The 20,777-nt window shown below is 31.5% G+C and overlaps 2 protein-coding genes across 2 annotated transcripts; one reads left to right on the top strand and one right to left on the bottom strand.

Annotated features, from left to right (window-relative positions):
- The first annotated feature begins 1,650 nt into the window (after window positions 1-1,650).
- Window positions 1,651-3,309, top strand: LOC107918967 (GDSL esterase/lipase At1g33811). Its single transcript, XM_016848526.2, has 5 exons — window positions 1,651-1,975; window positions 2,058-2,182; window positions 2,264-2,512; window positions 2,611-2,869; window positions 2,955-3,309. Exons 1-5 carry the CDS (start codon window positions 1,666-1,668, stop codon window positions 3,170-3,172), a joined length of 1,161 nt encoding a protein of 386 aa, XP_016704015.1. The 5' UTR covers window positions 1,651-1,665; the 3' UTR covers window positions 3,173-3,309.
- A 7,299-nt stretch (window positions 3,310-10,608) lies between these two features.
- Window positions 10,609-11,629, bottom strand: LOC107919290 (uncharacterized). The gene is made up of 4 exons (XM_016848775.1): window positions 11,619-11,629; window positions 11,321-11,529; window positions 11,092-11,206; window positions 10,609-10,903 (listed from the first exon to the last, which is right to left on the bottom strand). Exons 1-4 carry the CDS (start codon window positions 11,627-11,629, stop codon window positions 10,609-10,611), a joined length of 630 nt encoding a protein of 209 aa, XP_016704264.1.
- Between the last annotated feature and the right edge of the window lie 9,148 nt (window positions 11,630-20,777).

Below are 20,777 nucleotides of genomic sequence, written 5' to 3'. Positions count from 1 at the left end.
CTGGTTTACAGTTTTAAGTTTATATCAGATATTATTTTACGATTTTAACATTTGTCTCTTAAATGTCCTACAAAAATCAGAGAAAATATAAAAGAAAATTCGATGCTGATGCTATTTGATCGGTCAATCCATTCAGTTGACTCTCAACCAATTATAGAACCCATCTTGCACATCTTTCGAGAAAACTTGGCCTACCGAACCTATGGCAATAACTTGTATATGTCGTGGCCTTAAAGACACTTTACCCCTTTACAACATTAACATATACTTTGTAGCTGCATCATGCTCAATCAAAACCTTGAGGCGTACTTTTTGCTTGTCGTACTCTATTCATTTGAAGAATACTACAAGAATAAATCCTGAGATACTTCTACGGTAGATACTTTACGCCAAACATTAATTAGCCAGAAGCCTATAAATTAGCATACTAACCATCATAGTACTTCAAAACAAGTAACCTTCACATCTAAACACCCTTCTTTTGAATCCGTCACTTTGGGGGTGTGACATTAACTACTACTTTACAAACTTTTGGTTAATTTTGCCCTATTGTCCCAAAAAATTCACTAGAGGTCCAAACGCGTATATGAAATAGAGTTTATGATGATCTCTTCTGTATGTTCCATGGGAGAATGAGAAATTTGGTTTCACGTGTTAAAAGAAAGATTCAGGCTGCTAAGAAAACAACCGAAATTAATGTTAAAGGAATGAGCAGAATATATGTTACCACTTAGTACCATACAAATTCGTTACCTCTTTCAGAATTTCCAGTAGATCATCAATTATTTTTAACATATCCCCACTCTCGACAACCTACACCAACACACAGCTACCACCAGATTTACCACGATCGAGCAGAGCCACCAACATTATTGCTTTAATGATCATGTGATTCTGTGTGAAGTTTGTTTTGACTCGCTATAACTTTTCCCTTATCATCACCTTCCGACTCTACTAGAATTCTTTGGATGCTCATTCCCTCCCTATTACTTTTACTCCACTCATAACTACACAAATTAATTATCCCACTCTCTTTGACTGCTTTAATTAAGAACAGTATCTCACTCACTTACATTCAACCTAACTGTACATCTACATTACGCCTTCATAATTATGAACGATCCAATCAAGAGTGGGACCATTGATGTTTTTTATATTGGGTTTGTGTTAATACACAAATGATTCTCCATATTTTAATTGTAATTTAGGTCATTATGTGCTTGAGCTCATCTCAAGTCAACTTGGGAATTAAATAAAAATAGGAGTCACAATGTGATCCATGGACAGCAATTATATTTTATTTCATACTACCAAATTCGTATTATTTTTCTCACATATATATATTAATTATAAATACTTCAATTAAATGGGTGGACGTAAGGATAGGGAGATGGGATCATGTTGTAGGCTAAGCTAGCAAGATTGTGGTGGCCAACAAGTTGATCACGAGATACTTCCGCCACCGCTGCTGCTTCAATGTAAAGTATATTCTTTTATGTGACACATGAGTGATGAGTGACCATCACAACTAAAAGTTACGACGGCTCACTCCCTCAACCCCAATTTCATGGCTCATCTCTGCATGCCATGCACGTGAACCGCATTATACCCCAAAACAAACCCTTACTTCCCTTTTAGGGCTATATAAATGGTGCCTTCATCTGCATGGGGATCAGTGCGTATTCCAGAGCTCGATCGTATCCAAATATGAAGACCGTTGGTGAGCTATCTTTGTTGGTTTGCTTGATTATCGTCTGCTTTAATGGTAGAGGATGGTCGCAAAGACTGCCTCGGCCCCAGCCTCAGCAATCTCAAGTACCATGCTTCTTCATCTTCGGTGACTCCTTGGTGGATAATGGAAATAACAATGGTATGCTTACACTTGCTAGGGCTAATTACAGGCCTTATGGCATCGACTTTCCTCAGGGTACCACCGGTCGTTTCACTAATGGTCGAACTTTTGTTGACGCTCTTGGTAAATAACCCCTCCATATATGTATCAGTAATATTTGGTTATTTTACATTGTTGGTTTCCTAATTAGAAACTGGAATCGCAGCTCAACTTATGGGGTTTACACGCTACATTCCTCCCTATTCAAGGGCTCGTGGCCCTGAACTGTTGCGTGGTGTTAATTATGCCTCGGGCGCTGCTGGTATTCGTGATGAAACTGGCGACAATCTGGTACCTATTACGTTCATAATCACGTTAAATCCAAGTTGAAACATGTTTATAACGATGACTATATGGAACTTTTGAGTGTAGGGAGCCCACTCATCGATGAACGGACAAGTCGCTAACTTTGCAAATACGGTGATGCAAATGAGAAGGTTGTTCAGAGGAGACACCAATGCTTTGAGCAGCTATCTAAACACGTGCATTTACTATTGTGGGCTGGGAAGTAATGATTATCTTAATAACTACTTTATGCCAAATTTCTACACAACTAGTTCTGATTTCACTACTAAAGCTTATGCCGATGCACTTATTCAGGACTACACGCGCCAGCTAACCGTAAGTATCAATAATTGCTGTTATTGGGATTTGAATGGTTAGCTCAATAAATATACAAGTGACCAATACTTTAAATCTATGTTTGATATATAATTCAGCAACTACATAGCTTAGGAGCACGAAAGGTGATAGTAACAGCAGTTGGACCAATCGGATGCATACCATATCAACTAGCTCGGTACCATGGTAATAGCAGCCGCTGCAATGAAAACATTAACAAGGCAATCCTTCTTTTCAACAGTGAGCTAAGGAAGCTGGTTGATCGTTTCAACGGTGGCCAACTGCAAGGAGCCAAGTTCGTTTACCTGGATTCTTACAAAAGCAGCAATGATCTTTATCAAAATGGGACTGCTTATGGTAATCTACCAGTATTATAAATATTATAACTTTGATATGAAATAAAAGTTGATATATTTGCATAAAAAATTGTGGATACGTATAGGGTTTGAAGTAATAGACAAAGGATGCTGTGGAGTTGGAAGAAACAATGGGCAAATAACATGCCTTCCCCTTCAACAACCATGTGCTGATAGAAGGAAATACCTGTTTTGGGATGCCTTTCATCCCACTGAACTTGCCAATGTTATATTTGCACAGTCTGCCTACCAATCACAGTCCTATACTTACCCTGTAAACATACAACAATTGGCCACCCTCTAAATTGCTGTGATCATAAATTGCTACTGTTTTTTTATTGATTATTTTGTCACAATGTGATGCTTGTTACTTGTTGTGCTTGTAATTCAACTTCGAATTATTTTCTGTTTAATGAATGCAATTTAGCTTTGGATTGTTAATTTATGGCAATAACTTTTTGAGTTTATAATGTGAGATCAATAAAGTTTGAAGAGTAATAACTAAAAGAGAAAGAAGAGATAAATGGCATACAAATAGTTGCAAAACATAAATATATTTAATTAGTCATGTAATACTTTTACTAAATACATGAAAAAAGATGAGATATATAATATAAGCATATCTTATAGCAAAATATTTGTTGTCATTTCCTGCTTGACGGAGAGCAGAATAATAATCCTTGGGATTGCTCTCGAAATAGTTTTGGCGCCTCAGTTCCCAGGAGCTATCATCATTCCTGAACCACCGCCTCCGCCTTTGGGTGGGCCTACTCTTACAGCAGCAGCGCTCCATCCGTCGCTATCTTGGCTACCGCCAGAACCCATTTTGGAAAAGTTAAAAGCAGGAGACTTGACTAAGAATGCGAAAATGGAAAAATATGTTATTTGCATTTTTTAATAATTTAATGTGATTTCAACACTTTTATTTTAAATTTTAATATTTTTATTCTGAGAAAATCAAATCTAATATGTTAAAATTTAAGATGAAAATACTAAAATAACTTAAATTATTAAAAAGAAATAAAATGAAATCATATATCAATTTTATACCATGTTAAACAGGAAGTGGGAAATGTTGTATTACTTATACTAGTGATGCAAGGGATAGTGGGCAATGAAATGGTGAGACTCAAAACTTCAATAAATTTATTCTTAATTAAGTAGGCAATTTGCATGGATTAATGGAACGTCATTCGCTCGTCATTTGATTCCTTTCGCCTACTTTGAAGCTATAACACCATGCTTTACCGGTGGCCTCTCTCAATAACATGGACGGATCCACGACTCTTTTTTTTTTTTTTTTAACGTAAAAAAAAAGAATCTAGGAAGGTTGAGGAATTTTTTTCTCTAAATTTTAATATCTGTTCATGTGTTTGGAAATATCCGATATCTAATTTTTCTCTATTAGTAATAGAAAGTTGATGAACCAATTGATCATTATTACTTTCTGGCACTTTTTGTTAACCATAATTTTATCAAAAAACTTGAAAACTATAATAATATATTAAACAACAATATATTGGGAAAAGGAAAAAAAATAACAAAAATAAATAAAGAATATAATTTATGCAAAAATATTTATCGAGAGGCTTTTTGCTAATGAGTCGAGAGGAAGATAATTTGTATTTTTTTTACTCTGTGCTCTCAGTCTCGGCATTAAACTTCATTCTTTTTCTCTCGGCAGTGTCGACACCTTACCAAAAGAAGATAATTCCTTTGCAAGATATACAAATCAAAATACAAGAAAGTTACTAATATAATATATATGGGTATGAGCAAAATCAATTAATTCGTTTTAAAGTCCATATTGGGCTTTTAAGTTTAGCCTTTTAAGGCATATCATAAATTAATATTTGATTATTATTATTAAAATTATATAATTAAAAACTGAAAAATACTTTGTTAATATAAAGTATAACATTATGACTTAAGAAAACGAATTATATAAGGTAAAGGGGTTCGAATGTTATACAATATAGATAGCAAATCTAAAATACATCATAACTTATATATAAAATTGAAAAAATCTGAAAATCCATCCCTACTCAATATAATGTTGTGACATTGGAATCTGAATGATTTGAAATGGTTTTCAGCAATACATTATATTTATTATTAATAAATTTATATTAAATAAGACAACTGTTATATGTCAGAATTTTTGTCCGTAATTTATCCAGAATTTATAAAATTAAGAATTTGTAGTTTTTCTTCCATTTTTTTCCTCCCATCATATAATGTAAATTTGTTTTTTTTTTATAATATAATTAGAATGTTAGTATTTGATACACTTACAGTTTTTTATTTATTTATTTTACTAGCAATTTTAAAAAGATTTCATATATATTTTTGTTTAAATATTTATTTTAATATTTTATTATACTTTTATAGGACACTTGTTAATCACATGACTTTACTATGGAATCTAAAAACTCCAATTATAATGTACGGAATATTATTCCTATAATTAATATAAAAACATTTTCTCATAACGTAATTAATGTAAAAATATTTTATCATAATACAATAAATATAAACATTCTTTTTCATAATATAATTAATATAAAAATGCTTCTCAATAAAAGAATATAATTTATTGAACTTTTATATTAACATTAGTGGCAGAAATTGAACCTTAATCAATATAATCAAGTGTTTAATTTATAATCACATCATATATTATGATGTACAAAAAAAATTAAGGGAGAAAACAAATAAAAGGATGAGTGATAGATTTCAAAATTAAGTAAAAAAATTTACGAAAAAAGTTAAATTATTTTAAAAAATATAAAAATAATTATATCATTTAATTATTTTATAAAATAAAATAAAATAATCCAATTCTCTTAAACTAACTAGTTCATTTTCTCAATTAAACCTATCTAATTGCTCTTGTCGAAAAATAAACTACCCATGCATTATAGAGAAATTAATACGACGAGGAAAACCAACAGACGAGAGATGACTACACCCCAAGTCTATAAGTTTGTCCCATACACCCGAACTTAAGTCCCTCCAACGTTAGTATTCACAAAAAAACAATGATCCAAATCTAATATAGAACTGAGAAAAATGGGAAAAGAATCCCACATTTGACAACCAACATAGGATTTGGTCACCTAACCAAGTTCATCAGCCGCCTTATTAGCCGTCAACTCTTTCTTTTTTCTAAATATTATTATTTCTTAAAATGTAAATTTTATATATGAATTCTTATTTTTTAAGTATAAATTTATATAATATCATTTTATATGTGTGTCTAATTATGTATTTTTACAATTTCTTTTGGAGATAAACCTGTTCAAGGATCGGACTATTAGTCCTAATTCGAAGGTGTGTTTGAAATATAGGAGAGTTTAAACAAAAGTATAAGACTCGAAAAAATGGGCTTAGAAAAAAATAAACTCATTTAAAATATGAGTCGAACTTAAACTCTAATATTTAAGGATTGAGCCGACTTATTTTTTTACTTTGTAATATATATTTTTATTTTATTTTTACATATTATGTAATTTATATAAAATTAAAGAAAGTATATAATACTATAAATGTAAGCATTAAAAGATAATCGATGTAACAACCCAATTTTCAGTAGTGTTAGAACAGTGATTTGAGATAACTAAATTCGTTGAAAAATTTAGAAAAATTTATTAATTAATAATTATAAGTTAAGCGTGATTTTAGAAATATTTTTGAATTAGTGAATTTTGTGATTTAAAAGAAATTATTAGGTAAATTAGGTCAAAAACAAGGTATCGAGACCTCGATGTTATAAACTGAGCCGTAAATATTTTTATAAATGTTTACGAAGTGTCATTAGGGTAGTATTAAAGTTTCGTTAAGAAATTTTAACGTTTCGATGGTTAATTGATTAAAAAGGACAAAATTGAAAAAAATGTATTCCCGGGACGCCATTCTGGTAAAATGAACTCGTAAAATAATTATTAAAAATATTTATAGAATTAGTTATATCACCAATTGGATTTTAGTTAAGTGAATTTAGTTATATTAAAGTTAATTAAGTATTAGGATTAAATTGAATTAAGTGTGAAAGTTAATTATAAAATAGAAAAAGATGAAAGGACTAAACTAATAATTAAACCATAAAAAGTGACAAGTGTGTGGTAAATTATTAATTAAGTAAAAGATATTTATATATTATATTATTATTAATTAAATAAAAGAAATAAAAGACAGAAAAAGAGAATAGAAACAGAATAGCAAAACGAAAACAGGGGAAAAAGAAAAGAAAAAGAAAAATGATGGAAAGAAAGAAAATTTGGGATTTCAAGGTTCAAGGTTTGATTGGTAAGCTAATTTAGTCTCTTTTCTTATAATTTTTGAGTTTTTGAAATCCTAGAACAAAATACTATTGGATTTATGTTGAAATTTTGGAAGTTATTAGATTTCTAGACATTGATTATGTTGAATAAATGAAAGAATTATGGGTTAAATTAATTTAATTTCAAGTTAAAAGTTAGTAAAGGATTTAATTGTAAAATAAAGTGTAAGTTTTGAATAGTAGGGACTAAATTGAAAGAATCTCGAAATTAGGGATTTATGATAAAAATTAGATAGTTAAGTTTAAGTTTAGTTGAAATTTGAGTAGAAATGAGGTATGAATTGAGATGGAAAAATAAATGAATTTAGTTAGTGATTAAATTAAAATTGAGATGAAAATAAAATAGAAATTCAAGTATTAGATGAAAAATTAATATTGTATTAATGATTATGAAAATTATCTTAATTTTTCCTAGCTAATATCACACCCGAGGCATCCACGAAGAAAGGAAAAGAAAAAGTGGACGAGGCGTAGACACGAGAATCATGGTTTGTATTACTATAATTCAAATCTATTTATTATTAATTGTTATATTTTAATTAAAATGCATGGTAAGTAAAATTAGATAAGCAATTGAAATGATAATAGTGATTTGGATTGAATCAAATTGAATTGAATGAAGAAAATACATGAGTATTTGAAATGTATATTGATTGAAAAATAATTAGTGATTTGAATTTGATTGGAAAATGAATTAAAATTATTAATTGAATAAAAGTGAATTAAATTATGATTATGTGTGAATATGTGAATTGTGTATTGATTGAAAAGTGGTTTGAATTGAATCAAAGTTTGATTATATGTGAATATCTGAAATATGTATTGGTATTGAATTGTATATTGATTAGAAAGTGAAAAGTGAATCTGAATTGAATTGTGATTGAATCGAAAGTGAATTTGAAATAGAAAAATGATTTGAATACCCTATTAGCTAGTTGGGCTGAGTCGGATATAGTTGGCATGCCATAAGATTGGAAGTGTTCAGGGATACTTCGACCTTGAGTCGATGAGACACTAGGTGTCATACTATTACTTCGGATAGATTCGATGAGGTACTGGGTACCAGCTTACTTCGGCTTGGCCGATGAGACACTGGTTGTCAACTATTGCTTCGAACTATCCGATGAGGCACTGGGTGCCATTCTGATGTGTTTGGTTGGATCCATGTATCCGCCAAGGTCCGAGTTTTGTTAATAGGGGTAAATAATTGAAATGAGAAAATTTGAATAAGTGTGATTGATTGAGCTATGGAAAGAAATGAGAAAGTGAAATTGTGAATTGATATGTGAATTGGAAATCGAGATATGAGATTTGAATATATGAACCCAAAGTTCATGATGTGATTAAGAGTAAATTTTTGTTATATGATATTAGTGAGTACAAATTGCAATAGAATTGATATTGAATATAGTGATAAATTGAATGAATTGTATATGAATTGAAATGAACTATTGGAATGAGATGTGAAAAATCCAATGGAATTGAGATAGTGAAATAAGGTATGAATACAATTAAATACAAGATTTGAAATATTGCTTATTGTTATTAATTATCAAGTTGATTTAAAGTATGGGAAAATTAATGAATAATTGTAGACATAAATTTGAATGTAATAATTTATCGATTAATGTTATAAATTTGAATTATGGTAATACCATTGAGTATACCCATACTCAGCGTACGGTTATTTCCGTGCGCAGATTAGTAGAAAGCCAGTGTCCGGTCCAGCATCTAGAGCAATCCTAACCTCAGATAAATTTTAGTGATGTACCTTTCTTTTGATAATGTGGCATGTATCTAGGTGATGTATTGATTAACGTACGCTATGTATGTTATTTATTTGTGAATTAGTTATAAGTTATTTGATATGTTCGGTAATGCTTCGTAACCTTGTTCAGGCGACGGTTTAGGGTTAGAGGGTGTTACAATCGAGGTATTCATTGGTCTGCTTTGGGATGACTTATGTGAGTCTAAAGTGAATGGAGAAATGATTTTGGGCGACTTGGCCAATTTTAACATAGCTCTATTGGCTCGACAATGTTGGCGTATTTTTACTAATCCAAGTTGCTTGGTTAGCAGAATTGTAAAAGAAAAATATTTTCCACAAACAAAATTTTTGAGTGCCAGACTTGGCTCTTACCCATCTTAGTATATGGAATTCATGTGGTTTGTTGGAGAAAGGCATTGGCTAGAAAGTAGGGTCGAGGGCTTCGATCTACATTTAGAATGACTACTAGCTTCCTAGTTCGAGCAGCTGTAAAATTCAATCTTTAGTAATCAATCCATGATTCACATGGGTGGCCGATTTAATTAATGCAAATTCAAAAAGTGGGAGGGAGGACTTAGTTAATACCTTATTTTCACATGATGGAGCTAGCCGAATTTTATCAATTCCCCTATCACGCACAAACCGAGCTGATTGTTTGGAGTGGAAAGGGGATAACACCATTTCTTATTCTATGAGGAGTGGCTATAGGCTTCTTTGTGGTGGGGATTTACATAATCATAGCCATGATTCAAACAACCAAGTTTCTCCTAATAAAAAAGCTATTTCAGTGTATTTGGCAAAGCTCAATGCCACTAAAGATCAAAATTAGAAGTTGGAGATTTACACAGAATTTCGTTCCTACTCAACATAAGTTATACATTAAGCACGTTTTAAATACTATGCTGTGCCCGAGATGTTCTTCTGTTGCAGAAACAACAATTCATGTTATTCGTGATTGTGTGTTGACTAAAGATGTATGGAGGAGCATGGGTATTTCGTGGCTTGAACAGTGCAACGAGATGGATTTTAAAAATTGGTTAGCTTACCTTCTTGACTTTCGTAATGCAGCTGACTGCAATTTAATTCTTATCATAATTTGGGCATTATGGCACAATAGAAACATATTCTACCATGCAGGTTTTAGCCAAACAAATAGTGATGTGGTTATTTTATCATGGTTTTTTTCAAGGAGATGATGGGTTTGAACGCGCGGGAGATTCCTATGATTACTGTTAAGTTATGGAACATAATAAAAGAGAGCTGGAAAAGAAAACAAAACCAAAAAAAATTTAAAATTGAATAGTCTATCTTTCATTAAGATTTTGGTGCATAATATACAAAAGACTACTGTTGTTGCAGTGGTTAATCATATACTAAAACTTCAACAAGTATCACATAAAAAAGACTGTATCACCTAACCAAATACAAACTGACACATTATGTGTATCATGCTTGACTACTTATAACTGCTCTGTCAAGCTAAAATATCAAAAATATTGGCATACACTCTTAGAATATCAAAGAAAAATCTCAGTCATCTAATACTCCTTATTGAGATTTTTCTTGGAGACTCCAAGCTTTGTTCTTAGAAACTCAAATCTAGGCCTTGAGACAACCTTAGTCAAAACATCTACAACTTGATCTTTAGACTAATTTCACCAAGTCTTTCAGCTTCTTTGATTGCATGAAATTTATCATTAATATGCTTAGTTCCTCCATGCTGGACTGGATTTTTGGTGATAGTTATAGCAAATTTATTATCCACCCAAATTGTAATAGCTTCATTAGTATTTTGTTCCAAGTCAGCCAAGATCTTTTTAAGCCAAATGGCTTGATTAGTTGCTGTTGCAATAGAGACATACTCAACTTCAGCTGAGGATTGAGCCACCACATCTTGCTTCTTTGAATTCCATGCAAAGGCACCACTTCCAAAAGAAAAACATAACCTGAAGTGTTTTTACAATCATCCACACTTCTAGCCTAACCATTGTCAGAATAACCTTCAAGCTTGCAACTATCATTCTTTGAATACCATATGCCATAGTAAAATATACCTTTAATGTATCTCATAACCCTTTTAGCTGCACCATAATGAGTCTGACTAGGGGCTTACATGAATCTAGACAATAAGCTTGCAACATACATTATATATGGCCTAGTAGCAGACAAATATGATAAATTGCCTATCAAACTTTTGTAATCGAAAGCATCAACCTTTTCGAAATTATCTGATTTAGAAAACTTCTCATTCGAAAACAGTGGAGTAGCTACTGGTTTGCAATTTTCCATTTTGAACTTCTTCAAAACTTTCAGAGCGTACTTTCTTTAAGAAATAAAAATACCAGCATCAGATTGGTGAATTTCCATCCCAAGAAAATACTTCATATCACCCAAATCAAACGTATTTTTCATTCTTTGTTTGAACTGCTCTATAGACACTTCATTATCTTCTATAACAAGCATATCGTCAACATACAATGAAACAACGAGTTGCTTCTCATCACCAAGCTTCTTAACATACAATGTAGCTTCACTTTCGCTCCTTATAAACCTTTACTGCAGCAAATAGGAGTCAATTCTGCTATACCAGGCTCTAGGAGCCTATTTCAACCTATAAAGAGATTTTTGGAGCTTATACACCTTGCCTTCATTTTTCTGAACCTTGAAAACCTTCTGGTTGTTCAAAAAATATCTCCTACTCAAGCAAACCATTTAGGTATGCTAACTTTACATCAAGGAGATAAACTTTCCAACATTTTATTGTTGCTAGGGCTAGTAAAAGTCTTATAGTCATGCCTTGCCACAGGAGCAAAAGTGTATGAAAAATTAATTCCTTCTTGTTGAGAATATCCTTTCATGACCAATCTAGCCTTATTTTTGTTCACAGAACCCTCTGGATTTAATTTGGTTCTATAGACCCACTTAACACCAATCACTTTGCAATTTTTTGGCTGATCAACAAGCTGCCAAGTTGAGTTTTTCTCAATCATTTTGATCTCATTAATCATTGTTGCTCTCCATTCATCATGCTTAACAACTTCTTCAAAGCTTGTAGGTTCTAATGTAGCCACATTGTACCTAGCATAAACCTCATCTAATGATTTAGTGCCCCTAAATTAAGTATCACTTTCAGATTCTGATATTTATTCTTAAGACACAACAATTGGTGTTTGTTCTATAATTTCATTTTTCTCCCAATTCCACTTTGCGTGTGTTATATGCCTTGGCGTAGGATCTAGTCACAAGTCTAGAGGTGTAACAGCCCGATTTTGACTCTAATTGGACATAGTGGTTTCGGGACCACAAGTCCGAGTTAAAAAAATATTTTAATATTATTTCATGTGTTTATTATATGTTAATTTACATGTGTGAAAATTTCGTGAATTAATTTTATTGTTTGTGTGCTTAATTTAATAAAAGGACTTAATCGCATAAAATGTGAAATTGACTAATTAATGTGTAAAGTGCTAACTTGCTAATGTCTTTATAATGTGAAGTCCTTAATAGGAAATTAGGCCATTATTCAAGATAGTGGATCGCATTATGCTTATAAATTATAGTTTTTATATTATGTATAAAGGTTATAATAATATATTATATTATAATGTTAATATATTAAAAGACAAACAAATTAAAAGCCACATTTTTCATCTTATTTTGACCGAAACTAGAGAAAAGAAAAAGAAAGAAACCTAAGCTAGGTTCGGCCATCTTTTGAAGCTTAATTCAAGGTTAGTTTTTGTTCGATTTTTGATGATTTTTACGTTTTTGAGATCGTTGCTTTGAATACTTCAAAACCCATGTCTTAATTTTGTGAATTGATGAATATTTTGAATTATGCCATTGATGAATATTTGTGTTTTGGGATGTTTGATGATGAATAATGGAAGATATGTCTTAGATTAACATGTTTTGTATTGGTATTTTTGATGAATTGAGTATTTAGGGCTAAATTGTGAAAATAAATTTTTGAGGGACTAAAATGTGAAATAAATGCAATGTGTGGACTTGTATGAGAACCATGAATATTCGGCCCTTGTGTGTTATGGGCAAATTTTGTGTATTTTGTGTTTTGTGCAAAAAGGACTAAATTGTAAAAAGTGCAAAATGTTAGGGGCAAAATGGTAATTTTCCCATTTATGTATTGTTGGACTCAAATGAATGTTTTGATGAATAAAAAGGTTAAATTTGACTATGTTTAGATCAAGGAACGAAGAAAGAGAATTTGGATCGGGGAAAGTCGAAGATAATCGAATAGTCGATCGTGTTTGCTGATATCCGAGGTAAGTCTATTAGCTATTTAATGTCATAAAATCAGTATATAAATAAGTATATGAGCTGTTTTTGGATGAATTATAATTAAAAATATGATAGTTGAAATAATTAAAAGTATGAGTGAATTATATATATATTATGCAAATCTACATCTATATGTTCTCGTATTGAACTTAGGTATGCCATTTATACAAGTTTATAAGGGGTTCGACTATGCAACTATGCATGTATATGTTCTTGTGATAAATTTAAGTATGAAACTTATATATGAAAAAGGGAGATTCGATTAGGTATGTATGTTCTTGTAAAGGTTCTTGAACGGGGTTGAAGAGATGAAATTATTAGCTTGGATTATCTTAATGTGTTCGAAAGTACGATATTAATAGTATGCTTCAATGTGTTAAGTTATATATATATATATATTCGGATGTATAATTTAGATATTGAGTTGAATTTGATGACTGAACTTTTTATACCGATGTGGGTTAAGGATATAGTTTATAAATTATTGAGCTGAATTTTTATGTGAATTCTATATACCATTATGATATACAACTCCTATGAATTGAGATTCTTTTGTTAAAGCTCAGTATCATTCGGTTTATCGTTAGTGACATAATTCAGACTTTACGTCTAGCAGGCTTAATGCCGGTGAAATTATTCAGACTATAAGTCTAGCAGGCTTAATGCCGGTGACACATTTCAGACTATAAGTCTACCAGGCTTAATGCCGGTGACACATTTCAGACTATAAGTCTAGCAGGCTTAATGCCGGTGACACATTTCGGACTATAAGTCTAGCAGGCTAAGAGCCGGTGTATTGAATCAGGTTTTAAAACCTAGCAGGCTAAATGCCGGTGAATCCGTTTAAAGCATGTGATAATATACAATTGATACCTCTATGATTTTGATTATATGAAATCGATGTATACATAAATGTTCAATCACATGATTTTAGTCATATTAACTTGATGAGCATATATATATACATATATTTGGTCTAAGCAATTGATAGATATGTATATATATATATATGTTGCATTCGGCATAGGTGGATATATTTATGTGTATGCATTCGGCATAGGTGAAAATAAGTGTATGTATCTATGCATTCGGCATAGATGGGTATAGGTGCATATGTGCATTCGGCATTTATGGATGATAAGCATAAAAATTTGGCTTTTGATATATGTAGTTGAATAGTTGTATTTAAATGGATTCGATGAAGTGCGAACAATAAGTACTCTAGAAATCAGTATATGCTGTTAAGGATTATGCTAGTAACTTGATTATATGCATATAATGTATATACATTTGTCCGTTTATGTGTATTAGATAAATATACATCCTTTTAGACTTAAACAAAATGACTCAATAAAGTAGTGTTTGATTAGTAATCATATTTGATGATTGTAATTTCAATAAATTTACTTAAAGAATTATATGATTCTTTTATATGTATTATAGATATGCTGTAGACTTACTAAGCTATAAAAGCTTACTTTGTTTGCTTTCGTTCATTCGTTTTTATAGATTTTTTTTTGGAGACGCGTTACGAGCTCGGGGATCATCAGCACCGCCCATCACACTATCGACTTCTTTTGGTATTTTGTTAAATATTTGAACTCGATCTTATGGCATGTATAGGCTTGATAATGTTTTGGATAATTTTGAATCCTATTGTGTAAATAGCAATGCGAAAAGAGTTTAACTTCCATGCTTGAATTTGATTATATATGTTCATGAATTGGACTTGCATTTGGAATTAGATATTAAAGTTATGTTTATGTGAGCTTGGTTTCGTAATGCCTCGTAACCCTGATTCGGCGACGGAGACGGGTTAGGGGTGTTACAAGAGGAGTAAGAATTATTGCTTCGACCTATGTGATGTGATTTCCTGAGACTTGAAAAGTTTGGAAAATAGCTTGTAGGAACGATCGTCTTGAATAGGTTCAAAGGGTGGTGAAAACTATGACCCGAAGCACTTGAATTTTATATGGAATCGAAGCTATAGAGGAACCCGGCCCTCGTAAATTTGACAACACTCGAATCTTGGTTTAGTAGAAGTCACCACACCCTGGGATGGGTTACGGGATGATAAGAAAAAAGGGTGAACGCCACAAACTTGTAAGAGTTTGATAAGTTCGAAAGTTCGGTTAAGAACCGAGAGAGAAACAATTGTCACAAAATAAGTTTTATATTAAAAATGATCTTCCACCTCAAAACATCCTTGTTACATACTATTTATAGAACCTAAAATGCCTTCACATCTAGATGTGTTCACACTAACAATGAAATTGTTCACACTTAACATTAAATTTGGTTCATGTTTCTTGGTGGATGCATGCATAGCTGAATAAACACTTTCTTCCCCCCTTGGTGCGTGCATGCATGCTGAACCATGAAGTAATCTTTAAGTCCATGAATGAGCAACCTTTGATTCACCTTCAAGCCCCCTTGGCCGAATTGATAATGCATGTGGCTCAAGCACATCTTAATTTGACGCATTAAATAAACTTTGAGCAATTGAATGGGCAGCATACATCTTGAAGGTACATCTCCCAATTCAATTCATGTATATGCTAATACATTGGCCGAATTAATTATGATTTTTCTCTCTTGAATGTCATTCATGAATTCTCCCATGCATGAATAAAATGAATAGCCAAATTCTTTCCACCTTTGCCACTATCCATGCATCTTCATCAAGTGTTAGGAATAATTCCTCCTTAAGCAAAGCTGGTGACATGAACTTAGGCACCATACGAATGGTCACAATGAACCAATATTTGATAGCTTGAATCTTGAACATTCTAGATGGTTCTTGGTGCATAAATTCAGTAATGAATGGTCATTCTTAGGACACCAATCAGCCACCTACATAAGTATAAATAGACATCAATCATTGGCTCAATTCACTCCTCAATTTGAGAAAAACACTAGACCAAGACTTATACGTATAAAAATAGATATATTATACCAATGAATACACAAACACACACATAAGACATACTTACAGACAAAGTCTCAAACATGCATATATAATGTTATAAATAATGACAAACATGAAACAACTTATCAACATAACATATCGTATGCAAATTAACTTAGCAACTTAGAAAATAAAGATATTCAGATACATACATAATAAAATCTGTGGACACAACAGAATAATAATTAACTGGATATATAACACATTTAATCAACACAACATGAAAATATCAAACAAAGCATTCATTTGAAAGATTTCATTTTAGTTTTGGGCCCCTTGCGCTTGGGCCAATCCTGAGTCTTTCTTGTTGAGTCACATGATGTGACCGAAATCACATCACTATGGTTACTAAAAGAGGCAGATTCGTCTTTGACTAAACTCCCTCCAAAAATAATGTTTCTTTTTTATAAAATAATTGCTTACTTTTTTTATTTCATATTGGAAGCCTTTAATAGACTGTTAATAATAAAGGAAAGAGTCCTAATAGAATTCCTAACTTAGAGTTTATGAAGGAAGTAAAAACCTAATATAATAGAGAAAATAAGTAAAACTAAAACTCTTAACAAAACCTGATGTAATAAAGAAAATAAATAAAACTAAAACTCTAATTGCAATAAAACCATCCACATCAGTACTCCTCCTTTCGGAGTTGAGCTTTTCCTCAAGCTCAAATTCAAAATAAGCTTTAGAACTTATCCAAAATCACCTACCTCATCATCCGCTTGCTTGCCTTCAACATCTGGTACTTTTATCCAAAATAAAATTTTACATTTGTGTCCCATGGAATAAGGCTCGTCACAATTATAACATGGCCCTTTAGCCCTTCTTTCCGCCATTTTTGCCCTTGTCAATCTCTTAATAAATGGTGCAGAAAAACCTATTTTGTCGTTGTTCCCTATTAGTTCCATTGTTTGCCCCCTTCCCTTTGCAATGCTCTTAGTTGTTGGAATGATTGAACTGTTGCCAGTGTTTTGGGAAGTTGGCCAGCTCAGGATGGCTCGAGACGACAATTTGGAAGAGACATTTTGTTTATGTTCCAATGCTCGAGCCATATTCATTGCAACTCCAAGGTTTCCCAATTTTTGCTTCTCAATATCAATTCTAAGCTCTTCTACCAACTCGACAGGAAAGAGGTTTACTTGTTGTCGAGGTCTAAGATCAGCAGTCCTGGCCAATAATGATTGAAATTGGCGTTGATATTCCTTTATAGCCCCAATTTGTCTCAGGTTGGAAAGTTCCCCCAAGGGGTAATTACTCATACGTGACCCAAACCTCACATGACAACACTCCTTGAAGTGCCCCCAATCAAGATTTGCCTCCTCTTCTTCCATTTGATCAAACCACAGTCTAAATTCTCGCATTAGTCTGTTGATTGTCAAAAAATTTCTCGCATCTTTTCAGCCACCCTAAAGGATCTCCAACACCATCATAAATGAGAAATTTCATCTTAAAGTATCGTGGCACCACGCACCCACCTTGTTGCGAGTCTAAATTCAAGAACTAAAATGGACCAAAAAAGTACAAGTACCAAAGTGGATTTAGTTGCCAAATTCAAGGGCAAAAAATTATATTATCCCTTGAATTTAAAGTTTTGTTAATATAAAAATTTTAATATTAATAAAATATTTTTTATAGAAATAATTTAAAATTAAATTTCATATTCATATTATTTTAATTATTTTTGTTGAAATATTGTACTCTTTTTTTTGAACAACCTCATTATAGGTTTTAATCATATTTGCTCTTTTTGAGCACAATACCTAAAACTACCCATAGCCCCTCCCTAACCCATAAATAAGAGGATAATGCACTTTAGCGCACTTGAACCCACGTCTCTTGCATTGGCAACAATGTCCATACCAGTCGAGCTAAGAATCAATTAGCTGAAATATTGCACTCTTACCTTTTGTATGAGAAAATTTAAATTAAAAAACAAAAAAAATTAAAATACATCATTTAAAATATAAATATTTGTAGTTATTTTGTTTAAAAATGTTTTTTTAATTATTGAATGAAAAATAGTTTCAAATTCATCAAAAGAAATAGAGTTACATTTATATAGGAAAAATATTAAGGAGAAAAAATGGAAAAGAAAATGTCAATTTATATTGGAAGTAATAAAATGGTTTGGGTAAAGAAGAAATAAGTTAGCAATAGGTTCTTTTGGAAGAGAAAGATAATAAATATAATTTTATTATAAAACAAATAGAAATATAGAATGAACAAGAGAGAAAATTACAAAGAAGAAGAAGAAGAAAAATGATTAATCGATTTTCACTTGAGATATCTAAAAAATCTATACATGCCCTCTATTTATAAGGCCTCAATTGCTATAGGTTACAAAACTCTAATAAATATAATTAAGGTACCCTATAATATTTTAGGGGTTACAAAAGTTACAAAAAATGAATTCTTGGGGTCATGGGAGTTATATGAACATTCATTTTACAACACTCCCCCTAGGATGTCCTTCAATGAAAAATGTGCCTTGTTAAAACCTTATTAGGAAAAACCCTGACGGATAAAAACCTAATGAAGGAAAAAGAGTACACAATCTCCTATTGCAAGTTGCCTCATTAAAAACCTTTACTAGGAAAACCCAATTGGACAAAACCTTGGTTAAAAGAAAAGATTGCAACGTGTTTTTGACTCCCCCTAATGACAAATGTGGCCCTTAAACCCGACCTGGACAACCCAACCCAAATCTAAGACGTTACATTAGTCACTTACGTGACCTCATTATCGACCACCAATCACACCATAAAACCACCATTCACACCGCACAATATTTATGCATAACAATCAATCATCCAGTAAAAATAAACATACGAACCTTAAAATCTTGCTCTCTAACAAAAAAAATCAATTTTTAATTGAGTTAGGACCTAATTAGAAAAAGGAAGAAATAGGGAGAGACTAAAAGGGAAAATTACCCAATTTTTGAAATTAGTCTTCTACATGGAGTATACCATCGTCTTCTTCCCTGTCTTAAACCTTAAATCATTCAAAAGTGTTCCAAAACCTAAAATTTGAGAGTAATTTGAAAAATAATTTATTTCTTTAGGTTTATTAACCTCTTAAACACCAAAATAACCCCCAATTTCAAACGAAAATTGTGTTTTCTTCCCCAAATTTGTCATTATTCTTCTTGAGTTCAAATCTCGAATTAGAGCTATAGATCATCATTTCCAATGAATTAAGGTAATATTCTAACTTTTAGGGTTAAACAAAGGGTGTTGTTAGGATTAAATCGCAAAAGTGAGAAAAGTTTTGTTGCCCAAGAGTAAATACTCAAAATTTAAGAGGTTAAAGTGTAAATATGAAAAAGTTGAAAGAATAATAGTGTAAATATTTTAAGGGTGGAATGATCTAGAAACTAAGGAAAATGGATGAATTAGGACCAAACTGAATAGGTGAAGAATTATGAGGGACTAAATCGTAATTTTACCAAATTAAGTGATGACTCAAGGATGGAATTTTAAAAGATCATAAAGGGAAAAATGGCCAATTAGAAAGAGAGAGAACTCTAGAAGGAAATGATGATATTAGAGATATTTTGATGATATTTTATAATTATTTAATTAGATAAATATTATTTAATTAATATTTTAATAAGATATATTATTATTTTATTAATATTTTATTTAGTATAAAAAGGAAAGAAAGATGAAGAATTTTCATCATCTTTCCATACACCCACGTGAGAAGAGAGGAGAAGAAAGAAATTTTCCTTTCTTTACAATTTGGTCCTTTTTACCAAAAATTCACTATTTTCACTTAGAAATCAAATGAATTTCCATGGCTACCAAGAGAGAAAAATAATAAGGAGAAAATGGGGAGCTAGAATATCAAGTTAGATTCAAGAAATAGAAGTTGTAGGAGAGAGAAAATCAAATTAAAGATTGAAATCAATAGGACAAGGTAAGAACAACAAGATTTCAATATATTTTTGAGTTTCATATTATTGAAAAAGTATGAAATTGATGTTAAAGTAGAGTTTTATTATAATTTTTTCAATAAATTAAGGTAATATCCTAACTTTTAGGGTTAAACAAAGGGTGTTGTTAATTCAATTTGAGTTTTAAACGATTGTATGTAGATTTATTTAGATTTGATGTTTTTAAAGTAAGCTTGGATTCAAAAGTGGAAAATCTCATAATATTGTGCAAAACTATTTTTTTTCAAAGTGATTTTTGATTCATTCTAACCCAATTAAAAGGTATTTCACTTCAATTTGATAGTTCATAATCGAATTGATAAGAATCAAACATTTTCCCCTTCTACATGTTCTTGAAAGCTTGAATTTTTTGAAAATTTTAAAACCACGAATTTTGGTGAAATAAATGTTTTATATGAAATTATATTATATTTAGGTTGTTTGAAATCAAAATTGAGGATTAAAAACAAGATTAGAATGTTGAAACTTGAATTTTGGCAAAACTAGCTAGTTTTTGGTAGTGAGAAAGGAGAGGTTTGAATTGTGTTTTCTTTGTTGTTTGGTTGTGGTCAAGGCTATTTTGATGAGTTTGGAA

This window comes from Gossypium hirsutum, chromosome D13, assembly GCF_007990345.1.
Source record: "Gossypium hirsutum isolate 1008001.06 chromosome D13, Gossypium_hirsutum_v2.1, whole genome shotgun sequence".
NCBI classification, from domain to species: Eukaryota; Viridiplantae; Streptophyta; class Magnoliopsida; order Malvales; family Malvaceae; genus Gossypium; species Gossypium hirsutum.
This window is presented reverse-complemented; position numbering and strand designations above follow the sequence as displayed.